Source organism: Mustela lutreola, chromosome 7 (genome assembly GCF_030435805.1).
Source record: "Mustela lutreola isolate mMusLut2 chromosome 7, mMusLut2.pri, whole genome shotgun sequence".
Classification (NCBI taxonomy): Eukaryota; Metazoa; Chordata; class Mammalia; order Carnivora; family Mustelidae; genus Mustela; species Mustela lutreola.
The window spans coordinates 39,321,861-39,342,756 of NC_081296.1; the positions used below are offsets into that span (position 1 = coordinate 39,321,861).

At 34.4% G+C, this 20,896-nt stretch overlaps 1 protein-coding gene across 10 annotated transcripts in view; it reads left to right on the forward strand.

Annotated features, from left to right (window-relative positions):
- The window catches only part of MYO9A (myosin IXA), a 297,273-nt gene that overhangs the window by 190,035 nt on the left and 86,342 nt on the right, over positions 1-20,896 (forward strand). For 7 of the 10 annotated variants that reach the window (XM_059180512.1, XM_059180509.1, XM_059180516.1 and 4 more), the window contains 6 exons: positions 2,084-2,183; positions 2,687-2,902; positions 11,004-11,116; positions 16,457-16,599; positions 19,236-19,459; positions 19,971-20,087. In XM_059180512.1, coding sequence (XP_059036495.1) covers positions 2,084-2,183; positions 2,687-2,902; positions 11,004-11,116; positions 16,457-16,599; positions 19,236-19,459; positions 19,971-20,087 — 913 coding nt within the window. The remainder of the gene's footprint in view (positions 1-2,083; positions 2,184-2,686; positions 2,903-11,003; positions 11,117-16,456; positions 16,600-19,235; positions 19,460-19,970; positions 20,088-20,896) is intronic. The other 3 variants (XM_059180517.1, XM_059180518.1, XM_059180513.1) reach the window with 2 other exon arrangements.

A 20,896-nucleotide genomic window follows, 5' to 3' on the forward strand; every position in this document is an offset into this window, starting at 1 on the left:
AGGAGGGTATAGATCTTAGGGATAAAAAATTAAATTTCACATTTACTGTGGAAAATAACCTTTTCTCTCTTATAGTTTGAGCTTTTAATCTTTCAGTCTTTAAAATTATGTACAGAGTTTATAGACCCTTTGTAAATACAAGCAAGAGATCATTGGTATTTTCCATTAGGGATTTTTATATGGCATTATGAGATGCAGTTGGGTTAAATGACAGCTTGAGGTCCTATGCTTGCCCATAAATCTAGAGATTGCCCCAGAGTTCAAAGACCTTATGTAGCATATATAAGCCCATCAGTTAAGTTGTTAAAAATATTATTTTCTATGATTCTGATGAAGTTTAATGATGGGAGGTGTGTGTTTGTGTTGTATGTGTATGTGTAGCTGTTGGATCCATGAATGTGTTCTATAGAAGGCGTACTTACAGATTTCAAAAACATTAATATTTTTGTGAATTCTTGCAAACGTCTTTTATCATTTTCCAAGATAAACAGTCTTAGGGCTACTTGATCTAGTTTGCTTTTACCCCATTAAGATCTACTTATCTTCAAAATGATTATATATTGTTTATGTCAAAGCTTATGTAACACTCATACTTAAAATCTTCTCGATGCATTTTATAGAATCGTAAATGTTGGTGTTTCTCGGTTATTTTTTCCAGTTCGCACGTATTATAGATGAGATCACTGAAGCCTGCAGAGGTGAAATGACTTGTTCAAGGTGGCATATGAGAAATCGCAGGGAATAGAACTTGAGTTTCATAATTAGGAAGTAATGTTAGTGTTCTTTCTGTGCCACAGATAAGTGTATAGTGGTCTTCATCTGTTTAATGAAGGAGAACAAAAGAGAAATCATGGAGAAATCTAAAGAAAATGCTGTGAGTTTAAAATTTGGCTAGGGTTGTCAGGTACCATCAAAGGTCCTATTATTTCCTTCTCTTTAGAGCAAAGCAGATAGGCTCAGCTGGGTAAGAGATTTTAACAAAAGGGAATCTTTTAGGATAGCCTGGGATTGCTAGGCTTAATCATACCTTGGTCAAAAAGGGAGATCTCTGAGAAGCCTTTAGCTAGCAAAGACTGCCATCTGTTTAGGTTTGTTTTAGGAGTCATTGCATAGAGCAAAGGACAAGATAACCTCTTAAAACCGCTAGGTCTTCATTTGTAAAAATTAAGTGGAAGATTTTGAATGACAGAGCCATTAGTCTGCTAACTTGTATAATAAGTTAGTGTCTACTTTAAACCCAGCAGTACGCTAAAAGATAAGATATGATTCTTAGTGAGCTTATAGTTCTGCTAAGGAGAGATGAGCAATATGTTATTGATAAATTTTAAAACTCATGCTACTGAGTTAATATAGGTAATTGGGACCATGAAAGTTTTGGGTTCAATTCACGTTTTCATCAGATATCCATTTCTACATAGAATTTAATGATAAAATAGTCACATTGTGTGGTTATTCAAGCAAAATTAAGTTTCCACTAGGTAATATCGCTGTATGGCATACCTCCTTTAACTTGATAACAATTTGTTATCCTGCTAGTTTTGATTTTGTTCTGTATAACAAAGTTTTAAAACTAATACAGTAGATGAAAGCTGAAGAGGGGTGTCAGAAGATTTGCTAGCCAATAGGAACCATCTCAGTATAAAACAAAGTAATGGGACCTATATCACTTATAGCTACTTATCAGGTATTTTATAATGATTAGAATAAAAGGTCCCTTCTAAGACTATAAGGTTTGGGGATGTGATGTTTTCCCTTATCATCAAATCCATTTGTTTTCCTGAGCTAATTCTGCTGCTACTAGTCTTAAACATAGGCCATAGTGGAATATACCCAGTGATTACAGGGACAGGCCTCTAGTAATCCAGTCACATATGTCAGTTCTTGATAATACTATTAATTAGGGAAGCAGAAAAAAATGGATATATTGTTTTGGAAATTGAATAAAGTCTGGAAGTATTTAATGTAATTTGCTAGAATTCTTTGATTTGTCTTGTTAGGCTATATTTCATGCTGTACTTTAAGACTGCTGCCATGGGATGTCTGCTAAGAATTGAATTATAATCCTGTTATTTATTATCCTTAGTGTCAGCAAGGAAGCCTTAAACAGTGGAAATCTTCAACTCCGTAAACAAGATGAACCAAATTGGAAACCTGTGAAGTTAACTGGGCCGGGCAAAGGAGAGGTAAGTATTTAATTTTATCTATCTTTTATGCAAAATAGATGCACCTGTTTTGGGAATCATTATTCTAGGTAAAAGACCTCATGTATGCAGTTACTCCCAAGTGTTATTCGAAAGAAGCCATGAGTTAAGTCTGTTACAAACTTAAGGAGGTGTACTTCAGGGAAGGAATGTTGACTAAAATCCCAGATTATGTTTACAAAAAAGATTTTGCTTACTAAAGGCAATTTATGCAAGTGGCTTTGGTGATATATCATGGCGGTGAAAGATGATTTCCTTGGCTATAGAGAACAGTGTAGATTTGGCTTCCATTTTTGTCCTTTGTCCAGAGTAATGTATATAGATTGCTTTTGATTATCTCTGTCACTTCTTGTAGAAAGGACACTGCAAGCGGGGTGGAGGGATGTTTCAAGAAATTCATGACCTCTCTGTCTTTCATTGGCATCATCTCCCAAAAAAACCAAAACAGAACATTGTTATGTTATTTGTTTTATCATTTGGTCAAGCAGGTTGCCAGACCGGCCCATAAAAAGAAAGCTCGAATGGCGCGGACGCGCTCCGATTTCTTGACTAGAGGTACTTTTGCCGATGGGGAGGGGGATACAGAGGAAGATGATTACGATGACATTATTGAGCCCCTTCTCTCCCTTGACCAAGCTTCTCACTCTGAGCTAGGGCCTGCACCCAGCCTGGGTCAGGCCTCTCACAGTGACTCCGAAATGGTAATTTTACAGCAATATAAGAAAAATAGGCACCAAACAAATCTGATGGGAATAGTGAATAGCCTTTGCTAATCTAAAGCTAACCTTCACAGCTTCTTCCTCGTATAGTGGTTTGTACATGGGAAACCTCAGTGAACACAGCAACAAAGCTAAACTTTAATTTATTAGGACTCAGATAAAGGACACTTTAACAGTGTATGTCAAATCATAAATTAGGGAAAATTAAGGTTATTTAATTTAGCACTAAGGTAGAGATTTTCTATTCTATCTTAAAAGGTCTAGAGTTAGGGGCCTTCACACTTTTTTTCTGTAAAGGACCAGATAGTAAATGTTTTAGATTTTGTGGATCCTTTAGTTTCTGTTGCAACTATTTAACTTGCCACTGTAGAGTGAAAACAGCCATAGACATAAGAAAACAAACGGGCAAGGCTTTGTTCCAGTAAAACTACTTACAAAAACAGGCAGCAGGCTGTACTTGATATTTTGGCCATAGTTTGCTAATTGATCCTTTGTCTAGTGAATAGGCTACATGTTTAATAGTCTAGTTGCTTTTAACTGAAATGGAAATATCTTTTCCTTTTTTTGTTTTTTTTGTTTTTGCCTTTAAACTTGCTTTGTCTCCCCCATTTTTAGTACTAGAAAATAAACATGATTTTCTAAAAAATTTAATGAGCCATGCCAAAAATGTTTTCCTGAACCAACCTACCCAGGTAGAAGGCTGTATGTATTATGAATTTGTATTGATCAAAAATTACAACATTGGAGTTATATTTGAATAAAGCTGCACTTAGTCTTAATATTTCACTCAGAATATAACTTTATGATCATTTTTCAACCAAAATTAGGAATATATAGTTTGACAAGTGTGAATGTATTTATGGATATAAAATGTTTGATTTTTGGAATTGTCGTGGAAAATACACAATATAGGGACTCCGTATGTCTAATTTATACTACATATACAAACATTATCATTGATCAAGTGGAGTGATATATGCATTTTATTTCCATTCATATCCTGAAGTTGGATTTCTAATATTCTTCTTTAGTATCTGTTCATTATGGTAGGAAAGTTCTCGGTTTGTCTTCTTTTGTCATTAAGTATTTTATCTTTGAATTATTTTAAACTGTTTGTTAAACAATTTAAATAGGACCAAAGAATTAAATTTTCTGCTAATTTCTAGAATATCCTTATTGTCTTTATCTTCTGTTAGAAATACTGTTTTTAAATGATAATATTGATCTTCTAAGAAAAAGAAAAAATAAAAAAAATATATGACAAGTTCTCTAATTAGATAAATGAGTCATTACTTTGAGCTAAACTGTAGGACTGTAAAGATTGGAAATAATTTGTATATCCATTAAGATATGTAATTAGAGCCAAAGCCCTCTTTTCAGTGTAGGTTAAAATAACTCCATTTTGGAAGTGCCCTGTTTTTGAGTTATAAATAATGAAACATACTTTACCATAGGATTAGTAGTTAAAGATGAAATTATATTATGGAACAACTAATTTAATGAAAAGTATTGCTTTTTTAAGTGTAGATGGGGAGCATACTTAAATTATTCTCTAAAGTATACATAGATTTTTCATTCGTGGAAGAACTTAACATTTGTAATTGCTGTTTTGTTCCTGAGAGTTTTCTTTGTTACAAACCTTAGTCCTTTTGGTGGTAGAATTCTTCCTCACTGTGAAAACTCTTAATGAGATGAACCAGAAGTTGGGCTTTCTGCTTGGAGCATTCACCCCTTTAAGGGTTCTAGCTGGTAGCCTCTGCCTGTGATTCTGTTCACCTGCTTGACGGTCACTGCATGCCCGTAGTTGTAGAGCACTCTGCCTCCCTGCACAGTGAATATAGTCTCTTCTCCAGCTCTCTTGCTGTCCTTCTGTTTCGTCACTAGCTATTTTAGGAACAGGTGGTGGTGTTTGTTTCTGGTGGACACTTGCATGAAGAAGCTTTGCTTTCTAGAATATGCTGATAGATACTTATTGGGGATGGGGGTGGAAAGGGTAGGAACAGTTTAAAGTGTTTCTCTTTGTTTATCTTAAAAATTTGCCGTGTTCTAATGTTCTCTGATATTGTAAAGATAAAGACTAATTGATTGTAAATGGGATTTACTGAATTGTCATAAAATCCAAATATCTCTAGAATTTTAAATACACTTGATTTTCTAGGCACATGGATTTTTAAAAACTTGGTTGTATGTGTGTGTGTGTGTGTGTGTGTGTGTTTATTTTTGTTTCTGGTTTTTTTCTGGACAAAGTGATCCTGTAACTCTGACATTTGCTAAAAAGAGTGTTACTCAGTTTTGGAGGAAGCCATCTGACCTTTCCATTTGTGAAATAACTGATCTAATGGGATAAAGACAGTCCTATATGAATTACCTGAAGAGGATTCCCTAAGCATTACTTCCTCGATTCATCAGTCATTAATTAGCTGTTACCTGCTAAGAGAAGTAGAGACAAGAGTAGTAGCTACCTTCCTTGTGACTTTGGTGTTTTGTTTTAACTTTCTGCCTTTAATTCTGCCATTTGAATAACTTCAATCTCCAGATGCTGCTCTCACTCAGTTCCTCCATCCACTCTGTTGGCTTTCACTCAAGAATAATGACATGTTCTGCCACATAATATTTTTAAAGTGGTTTTCATATAGTTTTTTAGTCTCTCAGTATTTTGGATGGTAAGTGAGTTAGTCACATCGTTTCTTTTCCTTATTAGTAGAATTGGTATAGGTAACATTATAGTTTCCTCTGTTATCCCTGGACAATCCTCTCTATGGGCATGACTCCCAAGTAGCTCTCCAAAATTTGTCTTCTTTATCTCCAGTATGAAAAATTTCTCATTTTATCCCCAAACTTCTGTCACTTCTTATGTTCTTGTTTGTGTTTGTTATTATCTGAAATATTCTCCAATCCTTATCAGTGTTGAATTTTCCTTCTCTCCACTGCTCACTCCACAAAAAACTGCCAGAAAAACCTGTTGATTGAGCAAGACTTAAGTTTTTTAGCTTGTTTTACAGAAAGTAAAGGAAAATCTACTTTGACTAGGTCTTAGGAATTTCTCAGGAAGGGGAAGCCAGGAGAGGATGTTTATAGAATTTTAGAACCTGTACCGGTAATTTTGAGATGGTTCTTGCAAATTGGAAATCTGGTTGATATTGAACAGAGTTTATGACATAAAAGGTTTGGATTGGTAGTCCCAATGTAACAGCTATACTGTTGCATACACTTAGTATTTATCTACCTATTTATTTATTCTTAATTAATTTCTTTTAAAAATATTTTATTTATTTATTTGAGAGAGGGGGAGAGAGCACAAGCAGGGGGAGAAGCAGAAGGAGAGAGACAAGCAGACTGCTGAGCGGGGAGTTCAACATTGGGCTTAAACCAGGACTCTGAGATTATGACCTCAGCTGAAGTCAGGTGCTTAACTGATAGAGCCACCCAGGTGCCCCTACACTTGATATTTATATGTATTTTATTTCCCCAAAAGGTTAGGGTTGGTTTATAGCATCACAACTTTCTGCACTTAAAGCTTTGGTAGAATTTCCCCGTGAAACCATCTGGGACTTTTTTGTGGCAGAATTCCTTGATAATTAACTGTATTTCTTATAGATAAATTAGTCTTGTAAGCTTTCTATCTAATAGAACCAATTTTGGTAAATAATTTTTTCTTAGGGAATTATTAATTTCATCTAAATTTCAGGTTTATTTGCATTGAAGTCTGGAAATTAGTCTCATGTTCTCTAAAAATTCTGTTTCAATGGTTATTTCCCTTCTGTCATTTCATATTTTGTAAATTTGTGTTTTTTCCTTTTTTTCTTTAAGTTAGCTAATCACTTGTCTGTTTTTACTTTTTTCCAAAATAATAGGGTTTTGATTTATTTATTATCCCTAGTTTCCCCTACCCCCCATTCTCCACTGAATTCTGCTTTTACCTTTGTTACTTATTTCCTTATTTTTAAAAAATTTCCTTATTTTTAATTTGTTTTTCCTAAATTCTTATTTCTAAATTTCTTATTTTTCTACCTTTTAAGTGGAGGAATTTAATTCATTTATTTGAGTTATTTTTATTGATACAGATTTTTAAGGCTGTGAATTTTCTTCTGACCATTACTTTAGTTGTATCTTGTTTATTCTAATGTGTGTTAAGTTTTTAATTATTTTTTGAGAAAATCGGTAATTTCAGTTTATATTATTTTTTGCCCAAACCTTGTTCAGTGAAAATTTTTTTGTTTTCAGAGGAAGGACATTTTTATTTTTTAACTTTTTAAAATTTCTGGTTTAACTATGTTATGATAAAAGATTATTTATAATGATCAAATTTCCTCATCATTTTCTTTGTTAATATGTGGTCAGTTTTTGAGAAAGTACCATGTGCGTTTTTAACGTAAGTATATTCTGTATTCAGAATGTAAAATTTCAGTATATAACCATAATCTCTTCCTTACTGATTATGAGTCTTCTGTATCCTTACTATTTTTTGTACCATTTGATCGGTCTTGTATAGAGAATATTTTAAAGTTTCCTCTTCTTTCTGAATTGTGACTTTGTTACATTAAGTGCTTTTGCTTGAATTCTACTTAAATCATAATATCACAGCCTGTGCTTTCTTAATTATTTCCATTTGCCTGGAATACTTTTTCTCATCCTTTTTCTTTTAGCCTTTCTGGATCCTTTTGTTTTAGGTGTGTGTTTGTATGCAGTATAGTTGGTTCCTACTTTGTGAGCCAAATTTAAAAAATTTTTGCATTATAGATGAGTTAAACCTATTCCTATTTATTGATATAACTGATAGATGCAGACTCAATTATCTTTCTTAATAATCTTATGTTGTTATTTTGTATTATGTTAAATTTGCTGTTTTTATGTTACTTTTTTGCTGTTTCACTTTTTAAAATTTCTTTTGATATGGGGGTTTCTTTTTCTGTTGATTTGTATATGACTTTTTAAAATGCCTTAATTTACTGTATTTTAATTTAACCAATTATTCTCAAGTTAGTCAGTTATAATAATATTTTTAAATTCTCACCTATTTTGACACAACTATTGATGAATTATTCTTGTCTCTACTTCCCCTCTCCCTTCTTTTTTTAGGCTTTTATTTATAATTTGTCAGCATGTATAATTTTACATATTCTTTTGCATATCCTCATATATATAAATCCTGGTTTTGCCTTATGTTTGAAACACTTTCATACTTTGCAGTTTTAAATACTGTGTCCCATTATTTTGTTTTTCTTGTTTAGGGAATCCAATAAATAAGTTTTTTTCTTCTTTTTCTGTCTTCCATCTCAACCATGTTCTTTCTGATTATTTTTTACTCATTTATACTTTCTATTCTTTTTTTTTTTTTTTTTTTTTTTAAAGATTTATTTATTTATTTATTTATTTGACAGAGAGAAATCACAAGTAGGCAGAGAGGCAGGCAGAGAGAGAGAGAGGAGGAAGCAGGCTCCCTGCTGAGCAGAGAGCCCGATGCGGGACTCGATCCCAGGACCCTGAGATCATGACCTGAGCCGAAGGCAGCGGCTTAACCACTGAGCCACCCAGGCGCCCTATACTTTCTATTCTTTATTATCTTTATTTGTTTATTATCTTTCTGCCTTTTAAATCTGCATTTGCATTTTTTCTTCCTTGGGCATGTTCTAAGTTATTCTTCACTATCTTTTTATTTCTTTCGTGAGTTCACTCAACTCCCTTCATTCTTCCTGGTTTTTATTGAGGTGGGGGGGCTCGTTTCTATTTTTAGTTTTTTAGTTTTTGATTCATTATGGTGTTTCATGAGGTTATTTAATTCATTTTTACTTTACAGTTTCCTGCTTCATGCTTGGTTTCTGTATGTTTGGTGGAAGATGGGTTATCATCTAAGTTGTTTTGGTTCTAATTTTCTTTGTTTTCTTATTGTAGCTTGTGTAGATTTTGTCTTTATTCATGTTGTGCATTTGGGATAGTTTATAAGTAACTTGATTTCAAGAGCTTCCTCTTGTATCAGTGTAAAAATGAAAAGGTTTTTTGCAGGCATCCTGTTTGGAGTCTGTTAGGTGTGTGTGTGTGTGTGTGTGTGTGTGTGTGTGTGTGTGTGTGTTGGAGGCAATGTTGTGTCCTCCATTTTTTGCTTCTGTTTTGCCTTGTTAGATTCTAAATATTCCTCTTCTGCTTCTTTTCTTCACTACTCAATCTCTAAAAGGCACCCCTTCGTTCCTTTTTACCCTAATTTTCCTCAGAAGCAGTGCCTTTAAAAATATGTCACCTTGAATCACATGCAATTTTAAGTTCTTTCCCTTTAGTTAGTTCTCTGATCTCCTCGTACTCAATATTTGTGTCAGTTTTGAGTCACTATAGATGGATTGACTTTTTCTCCTCCTTGTCAGTAATATATTGTTATTTCTTTGCATGCCTCCTTATTTATTATTGGATGCCTGGCATTGTAGATTTTGTCTTGTTGGGTACTATGGATACGTTTGTATCTGATTAATATTCTTGAGACTGTTACGTTCCAGTAATATTTCAGAGCTTGATTATGGAAGGAGTTTGTTCCTAAGGATTTGTTAGTCTCATTGTATTGAATGCTGGAAATTTTCTAAGAGAGATTTCAGGTGCTCTCACCACCGAAGAAGAAGAAGAAGAAGAAGAAGAAGAAGGGTAGGAGGGCAGGGTGGGGAGAAAGAAAGAAACAATGGGAAGAGATCTGTTAATCAGTCTGCAGTAATCATTTTAATATTTATATGTAAATAAAATCATTTTTTACACTTTATATACAGTTTTTATTGAATTAAACTTAAGATTTGTTAGGTCCAAACAGAGAAGTTTTTCACCTAGGGCTTATTTTTGACTAGCACTTACTCTTGACTACTGAGGCAAGATCCTGCTATATACTTCACCCAATACCCTGGGAATCATAAAGTCATATGTTCTGACTTGGGCACAAGCACAGTTACTGGCTTTTGGTAAGTGCTGGGCACTATTACCTTTAAACCTTTCAGGTGGTCCTTTGCCTGGTGTTGGGTAGTTGTCTGACATAGAAGTGTTGATTAGTACTCAGCTAAATACCCTCTGAAGATCTCCACAGTTTTTTATTTGTGTATCTTTTTCCTCTTCAGTTCTCTCTCTCTCTCTCTCTCTCTCTCTCTCAGTCTCTAGTCTCTGGACTTTGAACTTGATGTGTTCAACTCAGAGAGTCTGCCAGGGTTCTCCTGGAACCCTCTCTCTGTGTCACAGTTTGGAAACTGTCTCAAGGTACTAAGCTGGGGCAGATGAAGGACTCACTTCTTTTGTTTCCCATCTCCTGAGAATAATTGTCCATCATCATGATAACTTTTTGTTCTTACTATTTTGTCTGGGTTTCTGTTTTGTTTTTGGTTTTGGTTGTTTCAGGCATGAGGATAAAACTGGTCACTGTTGCAGCAGACTAAAAGGCCAAAGAAAAGATACTATAATTATAGAAAAATGAAATATTAGGAAAGGATTTGAATAGGTAACAAGAAATTTTCTCTTCTGAATGGGATTTTCCTTAAAGGGGCACATTGTAAATAAATGGAACAAGAATTGCCCATTGAAATTCAGTTCCCAGTTTGATAAAGCCATGTAAGTTGTTTATAGTTTAGACCATTAGTGGTGATAATGTTTGATCCTTCGTGGTTTTTTTTCCTTTCTTTAATCCTTGACTAGGTATAATAAAAATCTATAGTAGCAAATTATATCATAAAAGTAATTACTACCTGTAGGGACACATAAAAGGACGCATGAAAGACTGTACTTCATCCTCTAGATTTATCAGATTCTGAATCTTTTGTCTGTATGTTTAGTTGGCTTTGACTTTTTTCTTACCTTTCCACTTGATATTGTTAAGTTGTCAGAAAACATGAACTCTGGGAGGTCCTGTTCAGCATTTCATTGACCCAAGTTCTCTTTATATCAGATTATTCTAGGAAGTTAATAAAATTTTTAGTAGGTTCTTTTATTTTATTGCGGCTGAACAATATGAACGTAGTTTTATGTATTTTTAATAGATGTAATTCTCAATTCTGTAACTTGAGTTTATTTACAGTATTATATGGTTACTTGGCTTTAAAGTCTTTCATATATGTAATTATTACAGACGTCACAGCGATTTTCTTCAGTTGATGAAGAAGCAAAGCTTCATAAGACTATGTCTCAAGGAGAGATTACAAAATTGGCAGTGAGGCAGAAAGCTTCAGATTCGGATATAAGGTATCATTTTAAATTCATTTTTCAACAAATATTAAGTGCCTACTATATGACAGGCACATGATAATTCAGATTTACATGATGAGCTTTATCTTTCTATGTATTTAGCAGTGTGATTTGGGTAAAGTCTTTAAATCCTTATATCACCTGTGGTTTTTTTGTTGTAAAAGAATGGAGATTGAATCAGCTGAGAGTGAAAATATTTCCCAGCTTTGGATTTGTTTTCTGTTCTGAGTTAAATGTTTTACAAATGGAACTGGAAAAAAGACGTTCAGGAAATAATTGTTCCCTTTAAGAGAGTATATGGAGTTATTATTTGTCAGGTAAATATCTGTGTCTGTTATATTTGTGTTGTATAAGGCAGTTGAACCCTCACTGAACACTCGAAGATGACGCTGAAATCTTTCTGGTCCTATTAAAGGCCATTTCCTCAATATCTGTAGAGGCATAATCCATGATCATGCAAATCCAGACCAGATTATGCTAGAGATCAACTTGTGGGAGAAAGATACACCGTAGCACAATAGATAAATGTCTGGAGATAGCAGACTAAATATATGAATTTAATTTCTACTTCTTCCTCCAGAATTGCTAAAATGACAAAACTTATGTAGGACAAACAACAACAAACAGACAACTGGAGACAACTGTAATAAAACTGTGGACTCCAAAAAGTAAATAGACAAATTTTAAATGTCTTAATAGGTAGAAGAAAGCTGAATCCTAAACCAACTGGGTAAACCTGAGTAAGAAACATCTGGCTGACTGATCTTCCCCAATCCTAGCAGAAACGTAGAGATTAAGTCTCTGGAAAGGATAAAATAGAAGATCTCTGTTCTTGGAGGTTCTCTGATACATTCGAGGATTTGGGTACATATTTGAATTAAGGAGATTTATTTAATGTTTACATACTGAATGTTAAGATTTCCCTAATTTTTTCTTCCACTCAGTTTCCACATTTCATGTTTCCCTAGGCAGTTGGTTCAAAAAGTCTTTGGGACTTTTGTACAACTTCCAAGGGAAGACCTAGAGATATTTGTATCAAGGGTTCTCCCTACAAAATGGACTAGCCAGAAAATCATACAGGGAAAACGAGTTTGGAAGCTCCACCAATGCATACTTGAATTTCCAAACAGTGTTTGGTTTTGTTTTTTAACCCTGTTTTTACCACATATGAAGAAACACCTTACAAAAGAAACTAAAACTAATGGATATATTACAACTTGGAAGAAATGAACTATGCAGGGGAAAGAAAACTTCCAGACAGACAAGTGAAACTAATCAACAGACCTTCTGCATAAATAAATATAACTGCATGAAAGAAAAACATTCATTATAAAAAGAGTCTTAATTAAAAGTATGATAGCATGAAGAAACAACTACAATAGTTGAAAAGAAAGTTGAGGACATACCTTAGAAGGTTGAGCAAAAAGATAAAGAGATGGAAGAGATAAGAAAAGATATGAAAATTGATTTAGGTAGTATAGACATTTAATATTTGATCTTCCCATCCATGAGCATGGAATGTCTTTGTGTCATCTTCAGTTTTGTTTTGTTTTTTTCATAAGTTCTTTTTATAGTTTCAGAATAGAATATAGTTTTTTTCACCTCTTTGATTAAGTTTATTCCTAGGAAGCTTATTGTTTTAGTGCAACTGGAAATGGGATTGATTCCTTAATTTCTCTTTCTGCTGCTTCATTACTGGTATATAGAAATGCAACAGATTTCTGTGCATCTCATATCTTTTGACTTCACTGAATTTTTTAGTTCTCTCTGAGATAAGGTACTTGCAAATTACATATCTGATGAAGAGTTAGTTCTAAAATATATAAAGAACTTATAAAACTCAACACTCAAAAAATGAATAATCCAGTTGAAAAATGGGCAGGAGACATGAATAGACATTTTTCCAAAGAAGATATACAGATGGCCAACAGATACATGAAAAGATACTCAGCATCACTCATCACAGGGAAATATAAATCAAGCTACAGTGAGATATCTTAACACCTGTCAGAAAGGCTAAAATCAACAACATAGGAAGCAACAAGTATTGCTGAGAATGTAGAGAAGGGGGAACTCTCTTAACACTGTTAGTGAAAATGGAGACTGGTGGAACTACTCTGGAAAACAGTATCAAAAAAGTTAAAAATAGAACTACCCTACAACCCAGCATTTGCACTACTGGGTATTTACCCAAAGGTTACTAAAATATTGATTTGAAGGGATACATACACCCTGATGTTTACAGTAGCATTATCTATAATAGCCAAATTATGGAAACAGCCTAAGTGTCCATAGACTGACAAATGGATAAAGAAGATGTGGTATGTATGTATGTGTTTGTGTTTACAGTGGAATATTACTCAGCCATCAAAAAAGAATGAAATCCTGCCATTTGCAATGACATGGATGGAGCTAGAAGATACTGTGCTAATAAGCAAAATGAGTCCAAGAAAAACAAATGTGACTCATATATTGAATTTAAGAAAGAGAACAAATGAGCAAAGGGGAGAAAGAGAGGAAGAGAGACAAACTAAGAAACAGACTCTTAATTATAGAAAACTGTTGGGTCGCAGAGGGGAGGTAGGTAGGGGATCGTTGAAATAGGTGGTGGGGATGAAGGAGTGCACTTAAGATGAGCAACAGGTGTTGTATGGAAGTGTTGAATCACCATATTGTTCACCTGAAACTAATATTACACTGTATGTTAACTGGAATTTAAATACAAAAAGATAAGAGTAGCACTTCAGGAGATCCAGTGAGCCACTAATGGGAGATCCAGAAAGAACAAAGAAAACAAGGAGGACAGATCATTAATAAGGTAATTCAAATAAGTTTTAAAGAACTGAAGGACATGAGTTTCCAGATTCAAAGGGCCCAGTGATTGCCCACTATAATGGATGGAGACAGACCCATACTAAAAGACATTTTATTATAAAACAATAGAGACAAAAGGAATTCCCATGATGATGGAAAGTTGTACAACTAGCACTGAGGGAAACCATGCCAATGGAGCAGGTTGGAAAGCTCTGGGAGAGATTTCTTAAAGAAATGGAGTACCTATTTTGTTTGAACATGTTGAAAGGAGATGCACACAACTAGGGAAACATTTCAAGGTGAATTGTACATAGATAAATGAGCAAATGTAAAGCAAAACACTTACTGACTCTAGAAAACAACAGATGATGCAGGGAACTGCATGCCTCAGTTGTGAATATTATTTGCATAATAAAAGTGACTGTAACTGTAAGAAAATACTATATATTGAGATAACTCAAATTACCATTTGATTCTTTTGGGGGTACACCCGTTTTTTTGGAGGGTGGAGAACAGTAGTCTTGGAATATGCTTAATCATTACTTGTGTTTGCAAGTATGACAGCAATGTAAGTATGGTAAATATTAAAAAGTCAGTTAAATCAATTCATCAGGCTTGCCTCCAGGGAGCAGAAAAGGAATGACAGGCATCGGGGTGGCTCAGTGGTGAAGCATCTGCCTTTGGCTCAGGTTTTGATCCCAGGGTCCTGGGATTGAGCCTCACGTTGGGCTCCCTGCTCAGCAGGAAGCCTGCTTCTTCCTCTCCCACTCTCCCCTGCTTGTGTTCTCTCCCTCTCTTGCTGTGTCTCTCTCTGTGAAATAAACAAAATCTTAAAAAAAATAAAAGGAATGAGAATGGCAGAACGATGCTGTCATTTGTAGTAACCTTTGTAGAATAACTTTTCTTTTTTTTTTTTTAAGATTTTATTTATTTATTTGACAGAGAGAAATCACAAGTAGATGGAGAGGCAGGCAGAGAGAGAGAGAGAGAGAGAGAAGCAGACTCCCTGCTGAGCAGAGAGCCCGATGCGGGACTCGATCCCAGGACCCTGAGATCATGACCCGAGCCGAAGGCAGCGGCTTAACCCACTGAGCCACCCAGGTGCCCCTAGAATAACTTTTCTTTACACTCTTGAGATGTATAAGTGTAGTAATAGGCTTTTTAAAAAGAATGATGAAAAAAAGGATGTGGGTTTCAAAACCAGATAGACCTGATTTTAACTTCCAGCTTTATCAGCCTTCCAAGCCTCAGTTTGCTCATGGTTAAAAATAAGGATAATAAAAGCTACTTATCATAGTAGGCATGAAAATAAGGTATATCATAAAGGGATAGTACCTGGCTCCTGGTAGATGCTCATGTTTTTTTGATTGACTGAGTGCATATACAAAGAAAAAAACAAATGGACAAATAAGCTCCTAGTATAGGGTTAGGATACATGATATATGGTCAGGTACTTGAGCTGTCATTATTATCTTAAGGTGGTTTTTTGGTTTATTTATTGGGGGAGAGTATATATAAACACTAAAAGTGAGGCCGTATAGCAAAGTAGTTAGGCATTTTCAGCTTTGTCACTCACTGTAATTTTGGGAAAGTTACCTAATGTTTAAGCTTCCAGGTATATAATGGTTATAGTAGTTTGAAAGTAAACTTGTTTTTATAAATAAATTAAGGTAGCCAATGTAAGCACTTGTGTCTGGAGCAAAATAACAACTCAAATAAATGGTGGCCTTTGTTAATAAATAATATTGGTAACCTCTAAATATAAAATAGTCACATTAAAATCGTTATAATGGTAAGTGGGAAGATTTAAAATTATATCTTCATCGTGATTACAGTGATATAAGAATGGGCATACTTAAGGATAAGGAATGGAAGGAAATTACTCCTTCCCAAAAAGGTAAACAAATACGTATTAGAGTGATAGGCTATCGGTGATGTTTTAAAAAGTATTTTCTTTGTTGTTAAGTTATTTATATGCAAAGTTCAAGCTGGAAAGAAGATAAGAGTGAAAAGATGGCAGTTTAGGAATCAGAAAACCTGAGTTGGAATTCTAGTTTCACTGGTTTTTAGCCATTTTATTTTGGGGAATTATTTACCATCTCTGGGACTTACTATTTCTTGTATTCAAGATGAGAAAACCATCTCCCTTCCAGATTGAATTTTTTTTTTTAAGATTTATTTATTTATTTATTTATTTGAGAGAGAGACAGTGAGAGAGCATGAGCGAGGAGAAGGTCAGAGGGAGAAGCAGACTCCCCGTGGAGCTGGGAGCCCGATGCGGGACTCGATCCCGGGACTCCGGGATCATGACCCGAGCCGAAGGAAGTTGTCCAACCAGCTGAGCCACCCAGGCATCCCAGATTGAAATTTAAATGTGAATTTGAAGATCAAATATGATTAAACTTAAGTGTGAAGGTTAAATGAAGTAACACATATGAAGGTCTTTATATAGCTCAAAGTGATGTGCAAATATTGTCACTGCAACATACTAATTTCCATTTTTACCTTTATTTTTAAAAATAGACCTCAGAGAGCTAAGATGAGATTCTGGGCCAAAGGGAAACAAGGGGAGAAGAAGACTACCCGAGTGAAAGCTGCCACCCAGTCAGAGGTTTTGGGATTCCTTGCTGGCTCAGATACGATTCTATCTCATCAGTTTCCAGATGGTAAAAATGGACAAAGAATGGAGATTGTCTTTATAATTTGTTCACTCTTTCTTATTCCTCTAGTGTTTGCAGTGGCAATCCTGTTGGCCAGATAGTGTAATGAACCAGAGTTGTAAAATCTCTCCTTAAATAAAAGATAATTATAAAATTACATTGTGTAGAAGTTCCAAGGAAGTGTGGTGCAAAATGGTGAAGCAACAACTTTAAGAATGATAGTGAATCTTCATTTAGTCTCAGTTTTCTAATGTGTAAAAATTTAGCTGTCATTCATTCACTTAACAAATTTAGCTGTCATTCATTCACTTAACAAATACGTATTTTTATTAGAAATTAAGATAATAGCAGCTAAGTGCTTAGCATGTGCAATACTCTGTACTAAGCATGTTGTATGTATTAATTTTTCATCACAATTTTGGGGGGTTGGTATGATTATTATTCCCAGTTTATAGATGAGAAAGCTGAAGCACAGAGAAGTTATCTCCTTATACACAGTAGTTGGCAAAGCTGAGATGTGAAGTTAGGTAACCTAGCTCCAGAGGCCACATTCTTAACCACTGTGCTATATTTTAAGTACCTACTATGTATCAAGTATTTGCTATACTATACTGACTTTATAATTGTAGCTGTCATTTTAATTTTGGGGGCATCAATCATAACGCACTTGGACATACCCAGTAGTTAGTTCATCTATTGAGAAAACTGGCCTTTCTCAATGCTAGAATTACTAATGCTCTAAGGATTCCAGTAATTCCAGCATTAGGTGATTATGCCATTTTCCTCAACCCTTTGCACAAGCATGTATGAGAGTTTTTAATCATTATGCAAAGATGTCAGCTATCTTCAACAGTAAATCGGGTGGATAAATATCAGAGGTGGGTGTGTGATAATGAGTGGGTGAAATACCAGTGGGTAGGTGAATAAAATAAAAAGTAGATCTAGGAAGAAAGTTATCTCTAAAGGAAAGATAGAGCAGGTCCAGTTACAATAAATAAACAAAACTTCTCATACCTAGGATAACACAAAGGGGAAAGGAGAATAAGATTAACAAGTTTCACATAGGAATGAATGAGCCAAAGCAGAGGCACCCATGTGTCAGAGAAAAAAATGGTAGACCTATAGTTAGATCCCTGTTTTTGTGTCTTTTGTGGCTTTGCATCTATGAGTTGGCAAACTGATAGGGTTAAAAATCAATAGTAAATTAAGTGAATACTACAAGTTCAGTTTGGAAATTTGGGAAATCCTTACCATTGCATTACTAAGAGGATCAATTTCCTATATCTAATCTGGTTTATAGTAATCATTCTAAATTTTTCATTTTTCACAGTTCTATTCTCCATGGTTATTTTTAAGAAGGAAGCATAAAGCTCTTAAGTTGAAGCATGTATCATTAGTAGACTTCATTGTGTGTTGCTTCATGAGGATATATATATATAGAGAGAGAGAGATTGTAGCTTCTTATTCATCTTTGGGTAGTAATTTATTAAGTTATCCCTTGTTTTTAATACTGAAACAGTGTTATAATTTCTTTAGTAACCATTATTTCTTTTATTATAATATTTACTTTGCTAAATTAAATTATTAGATACTTCTATGCCTTTGTTATATAATGGAATTAAAATCAATTGATACTAACTTGCATATATGTATATTTTGTATCTTTATAATTTTTATTCTGGTGCGATATCTGAGATTGGGCTTGTCTTCTTTCTGCCTGAGGTAGCATTTAGCATGTAGGAGGCTGCTTTTCTTCTTCATTATCAGAATTAGCTTTTAGAAGGAATGAGGACATAGCATTAGACAGGTGAATATGTATGGGGAAACAAATAGCTATGTGAAATGAGAAGAGGCCAACATATTTATCAAGCCCCAGGTAGGGCTTTGGCAAGCCCAGTATAGTTCTAGATTTTGATGGGCTTACATGTATCCATTTCCCTGTTGTAAACAGAGATGATTTGTTGTGCTTTCCAGTATTACAGACTAAGATGTAATGCATTCCAGGAATTCTTTGAGAAATTTGGACAATTATTTGGGAGATGTATAAGAAAATCCTAAATACCAAAGAGACCCAGAAGTGAGCTAGTTGACTTTCCTAGCTCCCTAGACCGGTTGCCACGATAACTATAGATAATATCACTGAAGTATTTATGGCTTTAGACCCTAGTAATGAAATAATAATTATCAAATTTCACTGGCTTGCTGGATTCATATATAGTTGAATATTCATTCAAACAAATATAGTAAAGCTATGACTGGCTTAATGGTCAGCATTTAATGTGCTAGGGTGGTTACGTATATTCTTCCTTTTCTTCCTTTGGGACTGAGGTATTTGAGATGCAGGCTTCAGTTCTTTAAGATACCTCCACCCAGGTTTTCAGTGTCAGACCTTAGCCCCATGGGGGACATAATAGCATTTTCCATTGAAAAGTGGTAATTTAAGAATGCATTTTCTGTACAACTGTGCAGTCTGTATTTATTGTTTAACTGCCTGACCACAAACATTAGTTTTACTTTGCTTTTTGGTTACATATTTTTCCTTCAGTGACTTACTAAAGGAAGTTAAACTTAAAAAGAAGAATGTGGAGAATTCAATATTTTCACTAAAAATTTTTCTTTGGATACTTTATCTTGAATTATAGAATTAGTTCAGTATCATCCGACACCTCCTTTGAGCCCAGAATTGCCTGGTAGTTGCCGGAAGGAGTTTAAAGAGAACAAAGAACCTTCTCCAAAGGCAAAGCGGAAGCGAAGTGTGAAGATCAGCAGTGTGGCTTTGGAGTCTATGCACTGGCAAAATGACTCTGTCCAGATCATAGCAAGTGTCAGTGATTTAAAAAGTATGGATGAATTTCTTCTGAAAAAGGTACACTCTGCATGCTGAGTTAGGCCCATAAGTGGCTTTGACTATGGAATACTTTTTTTTATCAGAATATGGCCCCTAGAGATCAAGTTTACATATGCTTCAGTAAGTTAGATGGTCTATTCTTCATGGAAAAGGTGTAACTAATAGGATATGCATTACTCAGACTGGGAGGGCAGGATTTAAGGTTTTATACTTTACTGTTGACTTGCATGTTACCATAATTGTCACATTATATTCCATGTGGTAAGGTGAGGCTTGTCATTGCATACTTGGAGTTTTTGCTCTGGTAACAGAATGATAGAATAATCCAGTGTTAGAAGGACCTTAGAAATCATCTGGTAGTAATAAAATGTTGACTCTCTAGTCGTGCTTTTACCTAAGTCCTGTAATAACAGGGGCTTGCACTTTCAGGACCATCAGGACCGTCATTGTTGAAGAACCAATCAGTGTCACTGTTGTATTCACCTCTTTTTAATTGATTATGTACCAAAACTCTTTTTGTGGCCCCCAGATGAATGATCTAGATAATGAAGACAGCAAGAAAGACACATTAGTGGATGTTGTATTTAAAAAAGCCTTGAAAGAATTTCGGCAGAATATCTTCAGCTTTTATTCGTCTGCCTTGGCGGTAAGTTGGAATGTGTTAGAAGATATTCACTAATTAACATATGAAAAATTTGGCTATGCTGTAGAAGATAGTATGGAGGCTGTGTTCAATGAGAGATTTCTCAAATTCCTTCTTTCTGTTTTAGGAATAGGAGGGAAAAGAATACTGACTGGTCTCAGATTAATACCTTCCTCCAGTTTCCTTGAGTTGTTTTTTTTTCCCTATCTTAACGATGTTGAATCTTCTTATAAGGTGATAAATTCACATATTATAAAAGTGATTCTATGGCTTTCTACTATTTTGACTTCTCATAATCCTAAATGACTTTAGCTTCTAATTTTCATATGTGTGGAATTGTACATTTTTCCCCAGTGGAATTAGAGCAGTTTATGTTCACTGATTTATATATCAGTTTATTTGACTTTCAGATTTACCTTACAATTTTATATGACCTTTGTCATGTTTTAGAAAGTTTATTTTCTTGCTAAAGTAGATAATAATTAATGCTTTGCTCTCTAGAATCTATGAATTTTCATATTTTATAAAATAATTTGTATTCATTTTTCTTTGTTCAGTCTATAATTCATTGTGAAAAGAGAAATCAGGAGAACTTTCTTGTGTATCCTCTACTTTTTCTTTCTCAGTATAAGAATTTTTTTTTTTTTTTTAAACATAAACCATGCAATCTGAGAGAATAGGAATTTCAAGACCCTAGGAGCACTGGGTGTGGTGAAAAAATAATGAATACTGTTATGCTGAAAATAAATAAAAAATAAATTAAAAACAAACAAACAAAAGAGTAATCATACTGGGAAAAAAAAAAGGAATTT